A 17,713-nucleotide genomic window follows, 5' to 3' on the forward strand; every position below is an offset into this window, starting at 1 on the left:
TTGGGGACGTCCCTGGTGGTCCAGTGGTTAGGACTCCACGCTTCCACCGCAGGTTCGATCCCTGGTTGGGGAATTCACATACTGTAAACCACGTGGCACGGCCAAAATAAAACAAACAAAGAAATAAAAAACCAGATTTTGAAGAAATGGAAACATTTTTAAATGAGTGGGAGAGGGAAGGGCTTCTTCATTACAAAAAAAGTGGGGGGGAAAAAGCAAGCTAATACATGTAAAATATATAACAGATTTAAAAAATCATCATTTTGCAACCACCAATGTGATACCTGATAAGGCAATGACCATCAGTGAATGCTACAGCCATAGGGTAAAAGGATATTTGGGACATATCAAAGTGTCACTTCCCAGACGATTATAAATTTCAGAGGGAACCAATCCCCTCACAGTGGAACATGGCATCAGCCTCCTGTTGTGATACAGATTCCAGATACATCACCTGTGTAGCATAAATATAAAAAAATGAAAGAGCCCAAAACTGATATTTTAGTACAAACTAGATATTAGCTAATTCTATACACAACAGTACATTCTTGGGCGGATGACGGTATCATAGGAACAAAGGAGAAGGTCCTTGCACTTACTTTCAAATGGTTCAGAAGCAAAATAGAGAAAACACAATGTCAAAAAATATTTACAGTTAGTTACCTATGCATAGGGTTCAGAGGGGTTCATCACACTGTTCTTTCCACTCTTTTGTAGGTTTCAAATTTTTCAAAATGAAAAATATTCGATGGACTGGATTAAAGAGTAGCTTCCTCACAGCTTACAAGACAGACTGGAAGAAGCTACCCAGAACACAGAAGAGTCAAAAAAACAGAAAACAGAAAAGAGGTTCAAAGACTAAAAAGATAAAATGAGCAGCTCCGAGCCCAGGATTTCCCCACCTCACCACCGTGGACGTGTCGGGCTAGAGAAGTCCTCATTGTTGGGACTGTTCTGTGCTCTCTGCAGGGTGCCCTGCAGACCCCATGGCCTCCACCCAAGAGATGTCAGCAGCACTCCCTGCCCAACCAAGTGTGACAACTGAAAATGTCTCAGGACAGTGCCAAATATTCCCTGGGGGGCAAAGTCGGCCCAGATGGAGGAGCTCTGCAGGGGAAATTCCCCTAGCGGAGTTCAAGGAGAGAAGAGAGAGAACAGCCTCTGAAGAAACAAAGGCTGACCAGTTCCCAGAACTGAGTAGACATATACGTACTCAAATCCGTATCAAGCAGGATAAACGATGACAAATCCACTCTTTGACACATCACAGTGAAACACCAGAACCAAAATATCCCAAAAACATTCAGAGAGAAAAGGCAAACTCCTCAAAATTAGTCTTCACAAAAGCAACAGCAGAAGCCAGAAGGTAGCAAACATCATCGAGTGAAAGAGTGCTGAGAAAACGTCTGTCAACTGAATTATATATCCAACATAACTATCTTTCAAAACAAGAGCAACGCAGTAAACAAATCTGACTTTGCCAACAACAAACTTCTAGAAGGAACTTCTTAATGACACACTTCAGGAAGAAGAAAACGCAGGGAGAGCAAAGGTCTAAGATGTGAGGAGTAGTAAGCAAATAAATGGTAAACACAGTGACAAGCAGAAAGGGAACTGAAGCTCACATTTATATAGCCCTTTAAAGTTTACTTATTCAGGACTTCCCTGGCGGTTCAGTGGTTAAAACTCCGCGCTCCCAATTCAGGGAACAGGGATTCAATCCCTGGTCAGGGAACTAGGATCCTGCATGCCCCGCAGCACAGCCAGATAAAATAAAAAATTTAAAGGTTTACTTGTTCACAAATACAGCACTTTCTCCTCTATTGTTAGACATCAATATAAGATATACTGTCAACTCAATCATATGACTTTAAAATGATAATTAAAGCCATCATCTTACCACTGCCAGTGTAATAACTCCCTCAAATAGGCAGGGTGGTGCTACTGCTTCAGAAAGGCTAAGGCACCTGCCTGAGGTCTCAGCAATAGAGCTGGAAGCCCTTTCTTTACAAACTTCCCCAAGCCCCTCCTCTCCTACACCAAGCAGCCCTCTTAAAGAACAAGCAGGACCCAGACTGGGGACTCTGGTGTGTTTCAAGCACCTGGCCAAAGCCCACACGCTCTCCTGCACCCTCAGCCTGGAAGGCCCTTTTCTTCCCCGCAAAGACAAACCCTCCGCCAGCTCCACAAGGCAAATGTCACGCCTCAACCCCTCCAGCCACACCAGCCCGAATGCCACGTCCTGCTGCAAATCCAGCTGCATTTAAGATCAGGCGATGCCGCGCAGCTTAGTGCTCAGCTGAAGTTCTTTGTGCTCTCCTCTCTGCCCTTGGAGATAAAAATCACGTCTCTAATTCTTTTTTCCTTTTTCTTTGCATCTCTCACACAGCCAGAATAGTGCTGGGTCACGTTAGCATTTGGAAAATTGCTTGCTGACTGATTTTCTTTCCCACTTAAGAAAGATGTCACTCCCAAGATTTTATGAAGCCCTAGGCCAACAGAAATGTATTTCCAAAGCAAAGGAGACTTGAAAGAGATAAAGACAAACTACAGAGACAACAAGACCCCTCTGAGGACTTCATTCTCTTTTCTCTGGAGGTCAGCCAGGATGATTTGAATTTTAGAAGCATGGATTTTAGACACTCAATTGTACTATGGCACATTGGTTTTAAAAACATACATATAACCAATTCAGCTAAACAAAGACTAGTTAAGACACAAATTCAATTTGGCTTGGACATTAAGATCATCCTCTTGGGTGGATTTTAAAAAACGAGAGAAAATGAGTACCTTGCCAGTTCCAGGAGGTCCTGCCAACAAGACAGCTCTTCCAGCCATTTTCTTGCTTTTGATTAATTCTACTATCACACCACATGCCTAGAGGACACAATGGAAAGAAATAATAAATCAATATTAAAATGTTTCACAGAAGGAGAAAGTCCAGTCTCTGGTCCACACAATTCAGACTCATTGAGTGCCAGCCCACCACAGGCACTGTTCTAGGTGCTGGAGGCAGTGGAAGGCCGTGGAGCTCATGTTCTAGTGCAGGAGACAGCCCAACACAAAATCCCTACCATGAAGAAAAACGGACAGCAAAAGAGCAAGTGGCTGGGGGCAGAGGTTACTCTACAAAGAGTGATCTGGGAAGGCCTCTTTGACATTATATTTGATACACGAAGCTCCAGGCAGGGCAGGACTCAGTGTTCCAGGCAAAGGAAACAACAAATTCAAAATACAGAGATGAGCTTGGCATGTCCAAGGGACAGGAAGGCTATGATGACCAGAGTTCAGAAAAGAAGCAGACTGGGAAGATAAGGTTGTAGAAGCGGGAGGGGCAGAACTCAGAACAGGATCCTCCCGTCCGCAGTGCAGTTGGATTTTATTCTACCTGTAATGGGAAGCCAGTGAAAACGTCTTAGGCCACATGTCACATTCTGCAGACTTGTTTCTAAAGGATCTCAATGGCTGCTGCTGTGTGGAGAATGGACCGGGGCAGGGCGGGGTACAAATAGGAACAGTGGCATATACTCCAGGAGCCCACACACCCCTGGAAATTGGAAACAAAACTGTGTATTTATGTTCAAATGTGCATTTTTTGCAGGGATAAGATTCACAGCTTTCATTAGATTCCCAAATTAAGGGTTAAGAATCAATGACATATTCTACTAGTTGGCCATCAGTTAACTCTCCCAGAATGCTGCAAGCAAATGCTGCACGTGAGGGCTTAACCTACAGCATCCTAAGATCCAAGGAATGCCCTTCAAATCCTCAGGATTAAATTACCTGATTGTTTGTTGGTATATTTTAAATATTTTGAGTATTAAGCCATTTATAGCATATATATTATATACATATAGACATGTACATTATATACATACAGCATGTATTTCACACACACATATATGGATATACAATTGACCCACGAACCCCTGAAGTTAGGGGCACCCAATCTCCACACAGGCGAAAATCAGCACATAACTATACAGTCAGCCTTCCATATCTGTGGTTCAGCAGCCCTGGATTCAACCAGCTGGGGGTCATGTAGTATCCCAACATGTATTTATTGAAAGAAATCTGCATATAAGTGGACTCCCGTAGTTCAAACCCATGTTGTTCAAGGGTTGACTGTCTATCGATGTGTGTGTGTGTGTGTGTATAAATTCCATACATGGGTTACTGAGTTTATGCATTTTAGAATATTTAACTATAAAGGAGTAAGGCTGAGAAAGGCACACTCCTTGAACATCTATATCTCAAGACTATATAATACAAGGTTTCTTACACTGATTTAATAACCTAAAGCATGACTGTCTACAAGGTGCACTCTCCTCGCCTCAGGGCAGGCCACAGATCTCCTCCCTGGGTGGTACCTTGTTGACACGGTCTTGTGAACACACCTTATCTCCTCTCCCACTCTATGGACCGTGGAGATGTCCCCTGGTCCCACACTTAGCCCCTCAAAAACATGGTTTCAAGGAATGCGTGTGGATGTGCTCTATTCCATTTGTGGCTCAGCTGGAAAAGCACAATACACTTAATAGAGCTTAGAAGATATTTCTCAGATGCTGCATTTTTGAAAAGATAAAAGAGCCACTATGGTCTTTCCATCGTAACCTCTGATATCATAATCCTCAGCACTGGAACTCCGGGCAACTCCAAAGAGGTAGAAGAGACTTTCCAAACCTTGGCTATGTACTCTTATTCACATAGTTCCTCTTCCATTTACTCTTCTTCCGTTTAGGCTCCTTCTCTCCAGTGAGGTATACCCAGTGAATTCCAAAATTTAAAAAGTATGAACTGGAAGGACCTTTAAGAGATGACCGAGTCTAACTCTCATTGTTTGATGAGGACATAAACATGGAAGGCTGAGGCTGCTGATGTGAGCAGACTCAGACAAGGCCCTGACGGCAGAGCTGGGATGACTAAGAGTTCAACACATAAATTCCGAGTCCAGGGAATGAGCCGGGTTCTGGGCATGTGATACCACCCGGTCTCTATCCCTGGGGAGTGCATATTCACATGGAGGCACAGAGCATCAGAGGGAAGAGCATGGGTTCTGGAGCCAGACAGACTTGGGTTTAAATCCTGGCTCTACCAATTACCAGCTGAGTAACCTCAGATCCATAACCTAACCTCTGTGAACCATGATTTCCTCATCTGAAAACAGAGTTCATCACACAGTGGTACGCGTGCTAACGGGTTCATGGTAAAGTATACTAATGTCGACAACGTACTTTGATATGCAAAAGCAGATTGCTGGATGGATAAATGAGCAGATAAAAGGTAAAGCAATCGAGGAAAATGTTACTTGCAGAATTCAAGCACACGGGTATGCACTACACAAGTCTTTCAACTTTTCTGTATGCTTGAAAAGTGTCACAACCGACTGGAGGAGGGACAGGTATAAGGGTGGAGGTGAGCAATAAGACAATGAAAATGGAGTTGGGCACACGGAAAGCACTCAGCACCGTCAGCTATTAGCAGTGATAGGCGCTCAGAGAGCAGAAGCTGGGTGAAGAGAAATCTCAAAGTCACCTTGACCCTGTCACTCTTTCCTCTCTGGAAACATGATGTTCAAAATGGAAACCAGAAGCTTCTCTTTGGCCCTTTCTATTAGCAAAGTCAGGCTGGGGGCAAGAGGCATACGCCGGAATCGTGCAGCTGCAGAGCCACAGCAGAGGCCAAGGACACCGGGCTGACATTAGGGCTGAGGGGGCTGTGCTACCATGGCGCGCTGTCTCATCAGAAGCACACAGGTGCAAATTCCAGGATTACTGTCGCTAAACCGGGTGGCAAGCAGATAGGTGACGTGACCTCTTCCACTCTCAATTTTTTCATCAAAAAAAAAATCTATATATATATTTTCATACAGACACACACAGAGCCGGGACAGCTGTGTGGCGATACGCAGGTGGAAGGGCTTGGCACCCATCACCCCTGGTAGAAGCGGGTTAACCGGAAAGCTCCAAAAGGGCCCTGGGACCCGACACCCGCTCACCGCAGAGCCCGCCGGAACCGAGCCCCACAGCCTGCCGGTCCCTGCGTCCGGCGGCTGAAACGCTCGTGTCCGGGCAGCAGGGACCCGGCCCATCTTCCCGCTGCCGACCCCGCCGCGCGCGGACGGCCCGGCCCCGAGCGGCGCTCGCTCCAGACTCGCGGCCAGGGGCGAGGCCGCGGGGTCGCCGCCGCGTCCTGGGACGCCCGGCCCGCCTCAGCCTCCCCCTCCGTTCAGCCTCCCCCTCCGTTCAGCCTCCCCGCCTCAGCCTCCCCCCGCCTCAGCCTCCCCGCCTCAGCGCCCCCTCAGCCCCGCCGCCACACCTCGCGCGCGTTCTCCTGGCCCACGAGCCCCGAGGCCGCCTGCTTGGCCAGGCCGCTCTCGTCCAGCCCCAGCCCCTTCACGTGGCTGTGGGAGGCGATGCGCTGCGTCTTGGTGGTGCTCTTGACCTCCTCGATCTTCATCCTGCGCGCCTGGAGCCGGAGCGCCCGCGGGGCCCCTGCAGCACGCACCCGGTTACCACGCGGCCGTTACCAGGCCGTTGGCCTGGGCCCGCCTCGCTCGGCGCCCCATTGGCCGCGGAGGGAACGCCTGAGCACCCCATTGGATTCTGGATGCGCCCGTCGCGGCTGCCGGGGAGGCTCCGCCCACCCGCTTCCGGCTGTGTCCCGGGGTTGGCGTCCCCCGCGCTCCGCGCTTCCTGCCTGGGCGGGCGCGAGAGAGGCGGTGCAGCGCCGTGGGGGCCGGAGTCCCGCTCTTCGCCGCGCCTTCCCGTCCGTGACCGCATTCGAACGGGTACCCTTCTGCGGAGCTCAAGGTCGACCTCGGTGTTGGAGAAGAAGAGACAGGTTTAGAACTTAAGCTGCGACTTGTGCTCGCGGGGCAGTTCTCCGACTCCCAGGCCTTTCGCCTGCCTGGGGAGGCCGTGCTCAGCATCCTCCGTGGGGCCGGCCTCCTCTGCGACTCCTCGCCTCCGCCTCTCCCTTCACTTAGGTTGAGTGGGCTGTGTATCTCCTTACCCAGATAAAGAGGCGGGCTGAAAAAGGCCCAGCAACTTACCAAGAACGCTCCGCAAGTAATCGGCGGAGTTGGCACTCCAGCCGAGGACCCGGCGCCTTTGCAGCCTGTGTACCCTTCACCCCACCCCACGACGCGGCTGTGTCCTCTCCGGTTCCAGGATGATATTAACACTCCCCCGAAACGTGTACTTTTCCCACCCACCCAGTCATTCAACAAACATCTGTTAGCACCTGCTGTGAGCCAGCTACTGCAGCACACCGGGATACAGACATAAAGTGCAACATCTCCAGCCTTGACGAGCTCAGCCCTTAGTTGGGAACCTTGCAGCATGAGGTGTGCCAGAGCAGGTACACTCACGTGGTGTGCAAGGCCACCTGGAACAGCTGGAGAGCCAAGGAAGCCACCAGGAGGTGGTCACGCCCAGACGGAGCCCTGACCGGAGGGGTAACACCCTCGGAAGCAGATGGTATGTCACCATGTCACAGATGAGTGGACTCGGGTCCAGAGAAAAGGAGACACTTGCCCAGAGCTCAGGGGAGCTTGCGTTAGGGTTGAGACAGACCTGGAGTCAAATGCAGCTGCGGGTAGTTCCGGACTCTCGCATTGCCCTGTGCTTCTCAATCCTGACTTTGGAGTCTAGCTGTCTAGTTACTTGCAAGCCTATCAGGTCAATGGTAGTCTGTCCCACTACACTGCAGGCGTTACGGAAGTGTAGACCACGTCTGTGTGGTTCATCATTTTAACGCCAGCGTCTGGCTCACAGCCTGGCTCACGATTAAGGCTTCTTATACATTCACATACACAAGAAGTCATGCAGTTTTGCTGTGTGTATTTTACACACTGGATCTTATGGGACTTGGTAATGGTTTCTGTCAGTGAACGGAAGCTTTTGGCACCCCCCTCCCCTCCCACCAGAGCTGTTACATTTTTTTCCTGCTAAAGAACGGTTCAAAACTCTGACCCAGCCCAGCATTCTCTCTTTACAGGTGAGGAAACTGAGGCCCTAAGAGGGGATGGAGTTTGTCCAAGATCACAAATTGAGCAAATGCCTTTCTGAGGCCTAGACCCCAGGTCCAGTGTGCAAACAAGCTGGGCCTGGCTGCAGAGTGAGGCAGTTTCTTCCATTTCAGTGGAAGACAGCCAGGCAGGCCAGCATCCAAAGTGCACAAAGCACATGAGGGTAGGTGAGGCCCATAGCAGTGGACATGGGTTACTATGCCTGCCTGCATCCTTCCTCCCTCTTCTGGCCACCTGCACTCTAATTTTCTTTAGAGAACCACTTTCCCCTCGTTTGGTATCCAGGTGGTTTTAGATGGGTTGACCCTACCCCCAGCTGTGTTTCAGGAATGGACACAGGACCCTGGTCTGGCCTATCAAAGTATCCCCTCCTCCCCAGAATGGTGACTGGTTCAGAAATGTGAGCAGACAGTCCAGTGACACTCAGTCCTGCACTTTTACTGGAAATATTGGGAAAGAGCCTTGGGTCCTCGGTTTCCAGATCATCTTCGCCACTTCATGGGAAGTCTCTGAGAATGAAGCCAGCACAAAGGAAAGGCAAGCTGGCAGATTCCTGATGAAGTCCTGTACCTTCCCAGATCCAGCCTTGCCCTACTTGCAGTGTAAATGGCACTGACATTGGGCTTAAAATAGCTTGTTAGGTTTCCGTCCGTGGGTTGGTGCAGTGACACAAATACAAGGCATGGCGTGGACGGCTGTGGCCCAGCTTATGCTGTGTGACAACCGCAGACCTGCCCGACCTCTTGCTCTCACTCCCACGTCCCTTGCTTTTTCACCTCCAGTCCCTTGACCCTTCTTTCCTCCAGTCCAAGCTTGACCATCTCAGGCACCTGGTTCCCAACGCTTCTGCTCCCTCCTTGCTCTGACTTCTTTCACACCTGACCTTTGAGCCCACGAGCCCAGGTCAAGCCTGCCTCTGCCTTCAACGCCTTGAGAAGGCTGCTGTGTGTGGAGGGAGGCAGTCCCCCAGGGGCCCTGCAGAGCCACACGCCGTCATGGTCTCCAGCTTCAGCTGAGCACTCAGAGTGCATCCTAACCAATAGGACGTTGAATAATTGTCTAACAGTGTAGTCAAACAGTGTGGCCCTGGCATAAGGATAGACATACAGACCAATGGAATAGAACAGAGAGCCCATAAATAACCTCTCAGTATACGAGCAATGGTGCCAAGACCATTCAAAGGGGAAAGAGCTGAAACTGCAATTGTCTTGGTGACTTGGGGCACAGCACAAGCCACTGCATTTTGCGCCTGTTGTCTTATTTTTAACAGTTTCCTCCTTTCGATGAGTCTCTCAGCCTAACTGTGAGATGGGTAGAAGTTTAAGGCGCTGGCGCTCTTCCCAGCTACCGCTCTGCAGCCTCGCAGATCCCGCTGACCCTCTGTGTGGTGCTCACAGTTAGGACGTCGGGTTTACGTTCTTTAAGTCAGTCGTTCTTTCGTTCTTTTTTCTGATGTTTGCTTGGTGGTTGGTTAGTGGCTGCAAACATGGATTTAAAGCTTCGAGGAACACAACGCACTACGGAGCTTATTTCCGTGATTACAAGCAGGAGAATTCCCAGTGTCCGGGGTGCACTTCAGAGCCATGATCCCCAAGATCCAAACCGATCAGAATCAGAGTCAAAGCAAGTCCCTGTTGAAGGAGTTCCCTTTTTAAGCTAATTGGCTTAGTCCCTGGTCTTATATTCCTGCATTCTCACCAGCATTTGGAATTACCCACTTTTCTATTGTTGCCGACCTAATTGCTGGTTATTTCAGCCCCAGACCGATTTCTGGGGACAGGAGGGACAAAGATGATTTCCGCTGGCACCTTAGAGGTGGTACAAAGACATAAAATTAAATAACATTGATCCACATAGTGAGAACATTATTGTCTTTTTAATTCTAATCCAGTGAGTCTGAGGGGGTGGAGTGTGACTTTAACCCCTTTCTGACACTTGCTAATCTTTTTACTAAAGATCCTGAAACGCAGGTTTTTGTGATTCCCAGCTATTTATGGCAAGTGATGTTTTTTTCTGTGTATAGGGAAATACTTTTATTTAAGTCAAACTTAAATAAAAATATGAAATTGTAGGTGGTACCTGGATATTGCATAAATGATGACGATGGTTCGTATCACTGGGATTGAGGAAACCTGACATAAAACAAGGATCAGCTGGCAGGGAAGAGGGTCTGAGCCAATCACCTGTCCTGGTCCCCTCCCTCTGCTGCAAAACAGCCATCACAGCACATCCTAGGATTATTAAGAGAATTCAGTGAGATCTTTTACAGTGGCTGGAGCACTGGGAGGGGCACAAAAGATGGCACCAGAGCTTTGGAATATAAAGACACAGGCTCTTTCTCCCTTTGCTGTGTGCCTCCTGTGTGTGTCCTGCCTTTGTGGTAATTTTGTCATGCTTTTCAAACGGAAACAGTACCTGAGGGCACTCACAAGAACTGCTTTGGCGCCTGAGGCAGGACGTGGGGCTGGAGATGGGATCAGGTTAGCCGGGGGAGGCCTGTGCCTCCACTCGCAACCTCCTCTGCTGGGGAACAGTTTCCATCCCACAGGCACCTCCCACTAAAGTGGGAGACCTGGCAGCAGATGCTGGGAAAGCAGCCGGAGCTTGCGGGTCCCCAGGCCTCTGTCTGGACCATCCCACTGGCGTCACATGGCAGTGGGGTCAGAGGTCGGGGTAGCCTGGGTGAAAGCAGCAGGTCTGACCCGAGGACAGGCTGTGAGGCTGTTTCCGGTGTAGTTCTTAGCTGTCAGACCGTGATCCTCTGACCAGGTAGGAGAGAATTAGGAGCCATTCACTGATTTAATAAATGTGAAAATAGACTCCACACTCCAATTAAATGTTTGCTTTCGTTTCCCACCTCTGCAGTAATAAATTGCTACAAACTTAGTGGCGTAAAACATGCATTCTCTTACAGTTGTGCAGATCAGTGTCCAAAAAGGGCCCCAATGGGCGAGAATCAAGGTGTCGGCAGGGCTGCGCTCCTTTCTGGAGGCCCTGGGGGAGCATCCACAGTCAGGGTTTTCCAGCTTCTACAGGCTGCCCACCTTCCTGGACTCATGTCCTGCTTCCACCTTTAAAGCCAGTAATGGCCAGCGTCGTCGTCTCACGACGCCATCTCTGGTTCTGACCCTCCCGCCTCCCTCCTATAAGGACCCTGGTGACTATATCAGGCCCACGGGATAATCCAGGGTGACCCCCCCTCCCCCTGTCTCAAGATCCTTAACTGAATCACCCCTGCCACGTCTCGTTACCATGTAGGGCCACACGGTCAGAGGCTCCTGGACGTGGTCATGTTTGGAGGCCACTGTTCTGCCATGGCCAGGCTCCCCTCCAGGGCTCCCATCGCAGCCCAGGCTGACTCCCCAGGTTTTAGTCCAGTAGCAGAGAGCACACTTTTGTATCGCTTGTCCTGGAAAAAACTCCAGGGTTTTCTCCAATTGTGCTATCTTGGGTCACACGCTCACTGTCAAATCGGTGGCCATGGCTACTGGAATGGACCTGAGTCTCAGGCCCACCCCTGGAGCTAGCGTGGGGTCAGCCCCCATCGTGACCCAGAGGAGAGGCGTGTGAGGCCTCCGAGGAGAGTGGAGGAGTCTTACAGAAGAGGGAGGGGACGCCGGCCACTGTAGACCTTAAAGAGCGTGTACCCATATTCAAGTAGAAGAAACAGGGAGGCACACAGGGCCGTGATTCGAACCTGTGCGGGACCAGTTCTTGCCAGGACGTCGGGCCCCATCCGCAGCCCTGCTCAGTGCTGGGAGTGCTGCGGAGCACGGTGGTGGCCTGGGTGACAACCTCATGCCAAGTTAGTAGGGGACACGTCAAGGACGGTACATGGTTAACACAATCACGGGCAAGGTGGATACCCTCAGAGAAAAGGGAAATTTCCATTTCACTCCTAAAAGAATCTTTGAAGCCAAAACTCAAATCAAAGAGCAAAGTATAATAACTTCCTCTGGGCAAATTTATAATTAATCCTGGATTAATTGGCCTTAATGAAGTTGAATTAATTACTAGCTGTTTGTAAAGAACTTTGAACTACCTTAGTACAAAATGGCATTAAAGAAACAGAAAGGAACCAGCATCGCATTAACACTGAGAACAAATCCCAAATAATCACAGTTCTGCAGGCCGTCCCCTGTCAATCACTTCCCGGGGACTGGGCCCAGCCCTGGAAGCCAGGCTGGGACCCAGGAGTCTGTCGCAGAGGAGGGTATCTTTGCCGGCTGGAGGTTTGGGGGTGGGTCCACTCAGCAAACAGTTATGAGCCTTGGCGTGTGCCAGGCTGAGGGCAAGCAAAGCTGTGTGAGGGGTCCTCCGCCTGCTGGGAGGGGAGAGCACAGAGCACCAGCCTGGCCTAAAGCACCCTCGCCTCCCTGGGGTAGAAGCCAGGATGGAGACAAAAGACAAAGGAGCGGGCGAGACGTGCGCCGCGTTCCTTCAGGGCGTCCCTCACACTCCTCCTGGCTCTTGGAGTGAGCGTATGGCCCACACCTGCCCCGGCAGCGCTCTGCATTTCTCTGCTTGGGGAGGGGCACCGCCCACCCAGGATACAGTCTGCATCTGGCTGACTTTCAGACAACCCAGAGTGGCCATCTCCTTGGCACGTGTGGAGACCGGGCTGGACGCGCTGGGGTAGCCCCTGCCTCGGCGCCAGCTGCGGTGGGAGCTGCGGACGGGAAGACCCCACTGCGGCAGGTGCGCGTCAGGCCAGGTAGTTCCCGCGGCCCACAGCCCCGCGCCTCGGGGGCTTCTCCAGGCGACGGTTTCTCGGATTTCACAGGGAAGCGCTCTCTTCTCGTGAAAAACGGGAAGACGGGGCCACGTGCGGCCGGCATTCCCGCCTGGCGTCGCTCGGCCGCCGCCGAGCAGCCGACGTGCGCTGCCCACCGCGGCGCCTCCCCGCCCCGGGCGCCCTGGCCTCCGCTGCTCTCCCCCCCGCGGGTGGCCTGCCCGGCCAGGGCGCGCGTGTCGCCGGCCGCGGGCGACCGCTCTCCGGCGCGGGCGCTTCGGGGGCGTGGGCGTCGCGCGTCCTCCCCGCCCGCGAGCGCGCGCCGCCTCGTGCCCACGGCGCGGCGGCCGGCGGGGCAGGCCGCGGCCGGGGCGCGCTCCCCCGGGCAGCAGGCCCCTCCCGGGCCCGGCGCCCCCGGCGCGGCTGGCTTCCTCCCCGGGGCTCCCCGGGCCGCCGCGCGCGGCCTCCGTCTCCCCGCCGCGCCGCCCCCCGTGCCGCGGGCCGGAGGCGCCGGGCGCACCCCCGAGCGGCCGGCCGAGCGGCGGCCCCGGGGGCCGGAACCTTGGGCGCCGGAACGGACGCGCGCGCGGCGCGGAGGGCGGGGGCCGGCTTCGCGGGCGGACCGCGGCGGCGGCGGCGGCATGGCGGCCCGGCGGGTGAACGTGAACGTGGGCGTCCTGGGCCACATCGACAGCGGCAAGACGGCGCTGGCGCGCGCGCTCAGCACCACGGCCTCCACCGCCGCCTTCGACAAGCAGCCGCAGAGCCGCGAGCGCGGCATCACGCTCGACCTGGGCTTCTCGTGCTTCTCGGTGCCGCTGCCCGCGCGCCTGCGGCCGCCGCCGGGGCCCGGGGCCGGGGCCGAGCCCGAGCCCGCGCCGCGGCTGCAGGTCACGCTGGTGGACTGCCCCGGGCACGCCTCCCTCATCCGGACCATCATCGGCGGTGAGCGCGGCGGGCGGGCGGGCGCCCCGGCACAGCGTGCTGGCGTCTCCGGCGCGGGCCCCTCGGGCGCGCAGGCGAGCGGGGCGCGGGGCCCGGGGACGCGCGCCGCGGGCGTCCACCCCCCACCCGGCCGGGGGGCTACGCGCGCGCATCGCCGCTGTCCCCGCGGCCTAACCGTGGGCGCCCGGGTCCTCCCCCGACTCTGCCGACGCCGCTCCCCTGAGTTCTGTGGGGATGCCTTTGGCGGGGGTCCCCTGCGTCTGTGAGGGAAGCCCCTGGAACTGCGGCGGCGCCGGGGCAGGGGGTCCTGCCGGGTGCCGCCCAGATGCCCTCCTCAGACGTGCCATGTAACTGAGTTCAATTACACAAGCAGCGCGTGAGCGCCTTCCCCTGGGGAACACAGGGGACGTTGCGCACCAGGCAGAAGGCCCCTGATCACCCCCCATCGCCCCAGAGGAAGCCGCAGGTGTAGCTCTGTGGGTTGCTTTTCCACGCCCCTTCCAGGACGCGTGGCTCCGCGGACACGGCTTTAAACCGCGTTTCGTGTATACGGAAAAATGGTGCGACAAGCTCGTGGCGCAGGGGGGTGTGTATCGTTCAGAGATCGGTCCTGCGCGGTGCCCACCCGGGAGCCTGCTGCTTCCCACCTCCTCCTGGGACTCTCTGCGCCTGCGAGCAGCTGCAGGCGCACGCGTTGGTCAGGTGGTTTCATCCGCCTGCTGGTGGGCGGCTGCGCTGGTCGCCGGGCACGGCAGGCCCCGGCTGTACGATGAGCGGGGTACTTTCATCTTGTCACCTCTCGTCTGGTCCGTGCGGTGGGCAGTCCGGGATCATTTCCCCCGTTTCAGGAGAGGAACTGGATGGAGGCTGGGAGGGGAGCAGGGAACTGCGCTGGGCCCCCCGCCTCAGGTGGTCTACTCCAGCCACGTTCCCCCCACCAGGTAGGTGTGAGGGAGCACACGATCCCCTCTGCTGTCCCCTCCCTTTGTGGCTGAATCGTTCGGCCACATCCAGGTGCATTCTAGGACACATTCTCTGAGCCAGTCTAGGTTGGAGGTTAAAAAATGGGAAGGCAGATTGATGGTCTTTTCTCGTGGCAGGTGTAGGGAGTGAACCACATGCTTCTGGAGCCTGGGTTGAGGCCTGGCTTTCTCCCTCACCAGCCGTGTGACCTCAGACTTGATTCTGGACCTTCCACACTGTGGCAGGTCTCGACTGGCTTTGCTTTTCTCGCACGTTTGCCACTTCCCAGGCAAACGCTGCAGGGAGTGTGGTGGTTACTGTTCAGCCATTGAGGTACTCAGCACTCCAGGAGGGTGCTAGGAAGTGGCCGGCCCAGGGCTCTGCTCAGCTCCAAAGCATCCACTTCCCAGGTCACTGTACTGTGTCTGCCCCTTCCACACGCACATTCATGGCGTCTCTTCATAGGACATAAGATTTCAGGCGCCAAATTATAACGCCTCCAAGCATTTGACTAGTCCTTGCTGTAGACTGTAAATTGTTGAAGAAATGAAGAGGGATTACATTTCTCTTGCCTCCGAGAGGAGAGACTCTCCTTGTCTTCTTAGGGGTGTTCACATGTGACCTGAGCACATTGCGGTGGTGGGACAGGGCTGCTACTCTTCTTCCTTCCGTAGGTCAGATTCCCACCCTCCAGTCAGGGACGTGAGAAAAGAAGGTGGCTTTTTCCTTTCGGTGGGAAGGGAGCTGCATTTGAGCGCCTGCCCCGGCCCTGGCCTGGCAGCGCTGCGTGCTGGGGATGTCGGGGGAGTGTGGGCCCCATTTTTCCAATGAGAAAACCGAGGCTTGGAAAGTAGAGATCCCTGGGCAGGTGTTGGAACCTGCTCTGCTGCCCCTACCTGGGTCTGGGGAGTCCCCTTTTTGTCCTCATGACCCAGAGGCCGCACACACCTTTGCCTTCTGGGAGCCTGGCTCTGGCCCCGGACTCCCGCAGTCCTGGACCTTGTCCTTTCTCTCCGGACTGTGGCCCTTGCCCCTCCCTCTGCTGACCCCCACGCGGTGGACCGTCTGCTCCTTTTACGGACGTTCATCAGGTCAGGTCAGTCCTCGCCTCGAAGACTGTCCAGGGGCTGCTCGTTGCCCTCGCCGTGAGCCAGGACTGGCCTCTGCCCTCCCCGAGCCTCGTCCCTGGCTCCTGCCCTCCAGGTGCCCTGGCCTCCTCCTGCTTATGGGATGGGCCAGTCTTGCACCTGCCCTTCCCTCCATTTGGACCATTTGGCTCCTCCTCATTTAAGTCTCCGCCCGAGCGTCACCTCCTCGGAGAGGCCTCCTCTGACCTGCGGACTTAGATGTCCCCGGCTCTCTGCCCTCATCCTTTGTCACGTCCCTGTTTTGTTTCCTGCTGGCCCTTTGTGCTGTCTGATACGCTTGACGTGCTTACTTGTTGATGGCCTGTGTCCTCCACGAGAGCGCAGCGGAATTTGTGACTGTCTCAGCAGTGCATTCTCCGTGCTGGGGCCACAGCCTGGCATGTGGGATGCACTCAGTAAGTTCTGAATGAATGAAGCCGTGTGCCAGCCCTGCGGTTGACAGTGGACAGAAAGTCACCAGCATGGTCCTCTCCCTCTGGGGGCTGACAACAAGGCAAGGAGAGAGTGCTGTGCCGCGTGCAGATTGAGCCACTAGGGCTCTTTGCGCAGGCGTGACTAGCTTTGCTGGGCGTGATGGGGAAGGAGAGCTTTCCCAGCGGAGGCACAGCCTGGGCAGGGCTCTGACGTGTGAGCCTGCCGTCGTGTCTGTTTAGAGTCAGGGTAACTGCCAGTGCTTAGCGCAGCTGGAAAGGGGCCTGGTGAGTGGGGCGGGGGTGTTGAAGGTGAAGGCGGGAGGGTCAGTGGCCGAATCCTGTAGAGCGGTGAGTGGGGCTTAAATCGGGCCCTCAGGGCAGATTTCTTCCAAGGGCCTTGGAAGGCTTTTGAGGTAGGTTTGTGATGTGATGAGGCCAGAGCTTCAGAAAGATGCAAGACCGTGGGCAGGGACTTGAGCTGGCAGCGCACCTGTGCCTGGGATTGCTGGGGGGTGGGGCTGCTGCTGCAGGTCCCCGCTCACTGGGAATAATTTAGACCCCTTGCTGAATGCAGTGTCCTCAGCGGAAGGAAACCAGAATGACTGTCTGAGTGTAGTGATGGTATCTCTAAAGTTTAATGTACTTTAAAGCCAGCTCTCTTTAATTCCACTGCTGCCCCCACATACTCTCATGTACAAAAATACCCTTTCTTAATGTAGAGAAAATTGGGTTTGATCTCCCTGATCCCTGTGGCCGTAGATAAAACTCCTGAGTGGTGCTGGGGGTTAATAGTGACAACAGAGCTTAGCATGTATTTAGCGATAGCCTTGTGCCGTTTTTTGTTTATTTACCTCTCACAGCAATCTTGGGAGGTAAGAGGTGATGCTCCCATTTTATAGATGAAAAGGCAGAGGCTCAGACAGGTCAGACAACACAGGTCAGGAGGGTCAGAGCTAGTGGGAACCCATGCTGGCCTGCCCACGGAGAACTGGCATCTTCAGCGTGAGTGGACAAGGGTGCCTGTCTGCGCCAGCCCCTGCGATGGTGTTTCTGGGCAGTGTTTTACTCTGACCCATTTTAGAGTATAAATCTTTCAGGGTTAGAACTTCAAAAAGATTCAGTAATGTATGTTTTAAAGACTTGGGTGGGGGTGAGGGACTTGGACCCATCCTCAATCTCGCCCTGGCAGGAAGGAGGAGGTCTGAAAAATGCTGGGATCGTGGCTTGGCCATTTATAGTCCTCTGGTGGCTGCTAGGATGAACAGCGCATTGTCTCTGGGTCTTTTGTTCCAGTGGTTAATGAACAGCAGCTCTCCTGCTGCAACTGTGGCCCTGATCGCTGGCCTCCTGTGCCCCCCGTTTAAGCGGTGCTTCTCCCCAGGTTTGGGCCCTCTCTGACCCGCTGGCTGGAGCTGCTGAGCTGCCAGAGCCTTGCAGGTGTGACTCAGGGCCCCTAGCTTTGGAGGGCAGTCAGCAGCCC

The 17,713-nt window shown here is 54.0% G+C and overlaps 2 protein-coding genes across 3 annotated transcripts in view; one reads left to right on the forward strand and one right to left on the reverse strand.

Annotated features, from left to right (window-relative positions):
• RUVBL1 (RuvB like AAA ATPase 1) overlaps positions 1-6,535 on the reverse strand; it is a 32,731-nt gene extending 26,196 nt beyond the window's left edge. The window contains exons 1-2 of the mRNA XM_057705664.1: positions 6,319-6,535; positions 2,791-2,877 (exon numbers count right to left, since the gene is read on the reverse strand). Coding sequence (XP_057561647.1) covers positions 2,791-2,877; positions 6,319-6,459 — 228 coding nt within the window. The 5' untranslated portion in view covers positions 6,460-6,535. The remainder of the gene's footprint in view (positions 1-2,790; positions 2,878-6,318) is intronic.
• A 6,832-nt stretch (positions 6,536-13,367) lies between these two features.
• The window catches only part of EEFSEC (eukaryotic elongation factor, selenocysteine-tRNA specific), a 142,956-nt gene continuing 138,610 nt past the window's right edge, over positions 13,368-17,713 (forward strand). For both annotated transcript variants that reach the window (XM_057706277.1, XM_057706278.1), the window contains exon 1: positions 13,368-13,709. In XM_057706277.1, the coding sequence (XP_057562260.1) occupies positions 13,406-13,709 (304 nt within the window). In that variant the 5' untranslated portion in view covers positions 13,368-13,405. The remainder of the gene's footprint in view (positions 13,710-17,713) is intronic.

This window comes from Hippopotamus amphibius, chromosome 13, assembly GCF_030028045.1.
Source record: "Hippopotamus amphibius kiboko isolate mHipAmp2 chromosome 13, mHipAmp2.hap2, whole genome shotgun sequence".
NCBI classification, from domain to species: domain Eukaryota; kingdom Metazoa; phylum Chordata; class Mammalia; order Artiodactyla; family Hippopotamidae; genus Hippopotamus; species Hippopotamus amphibius.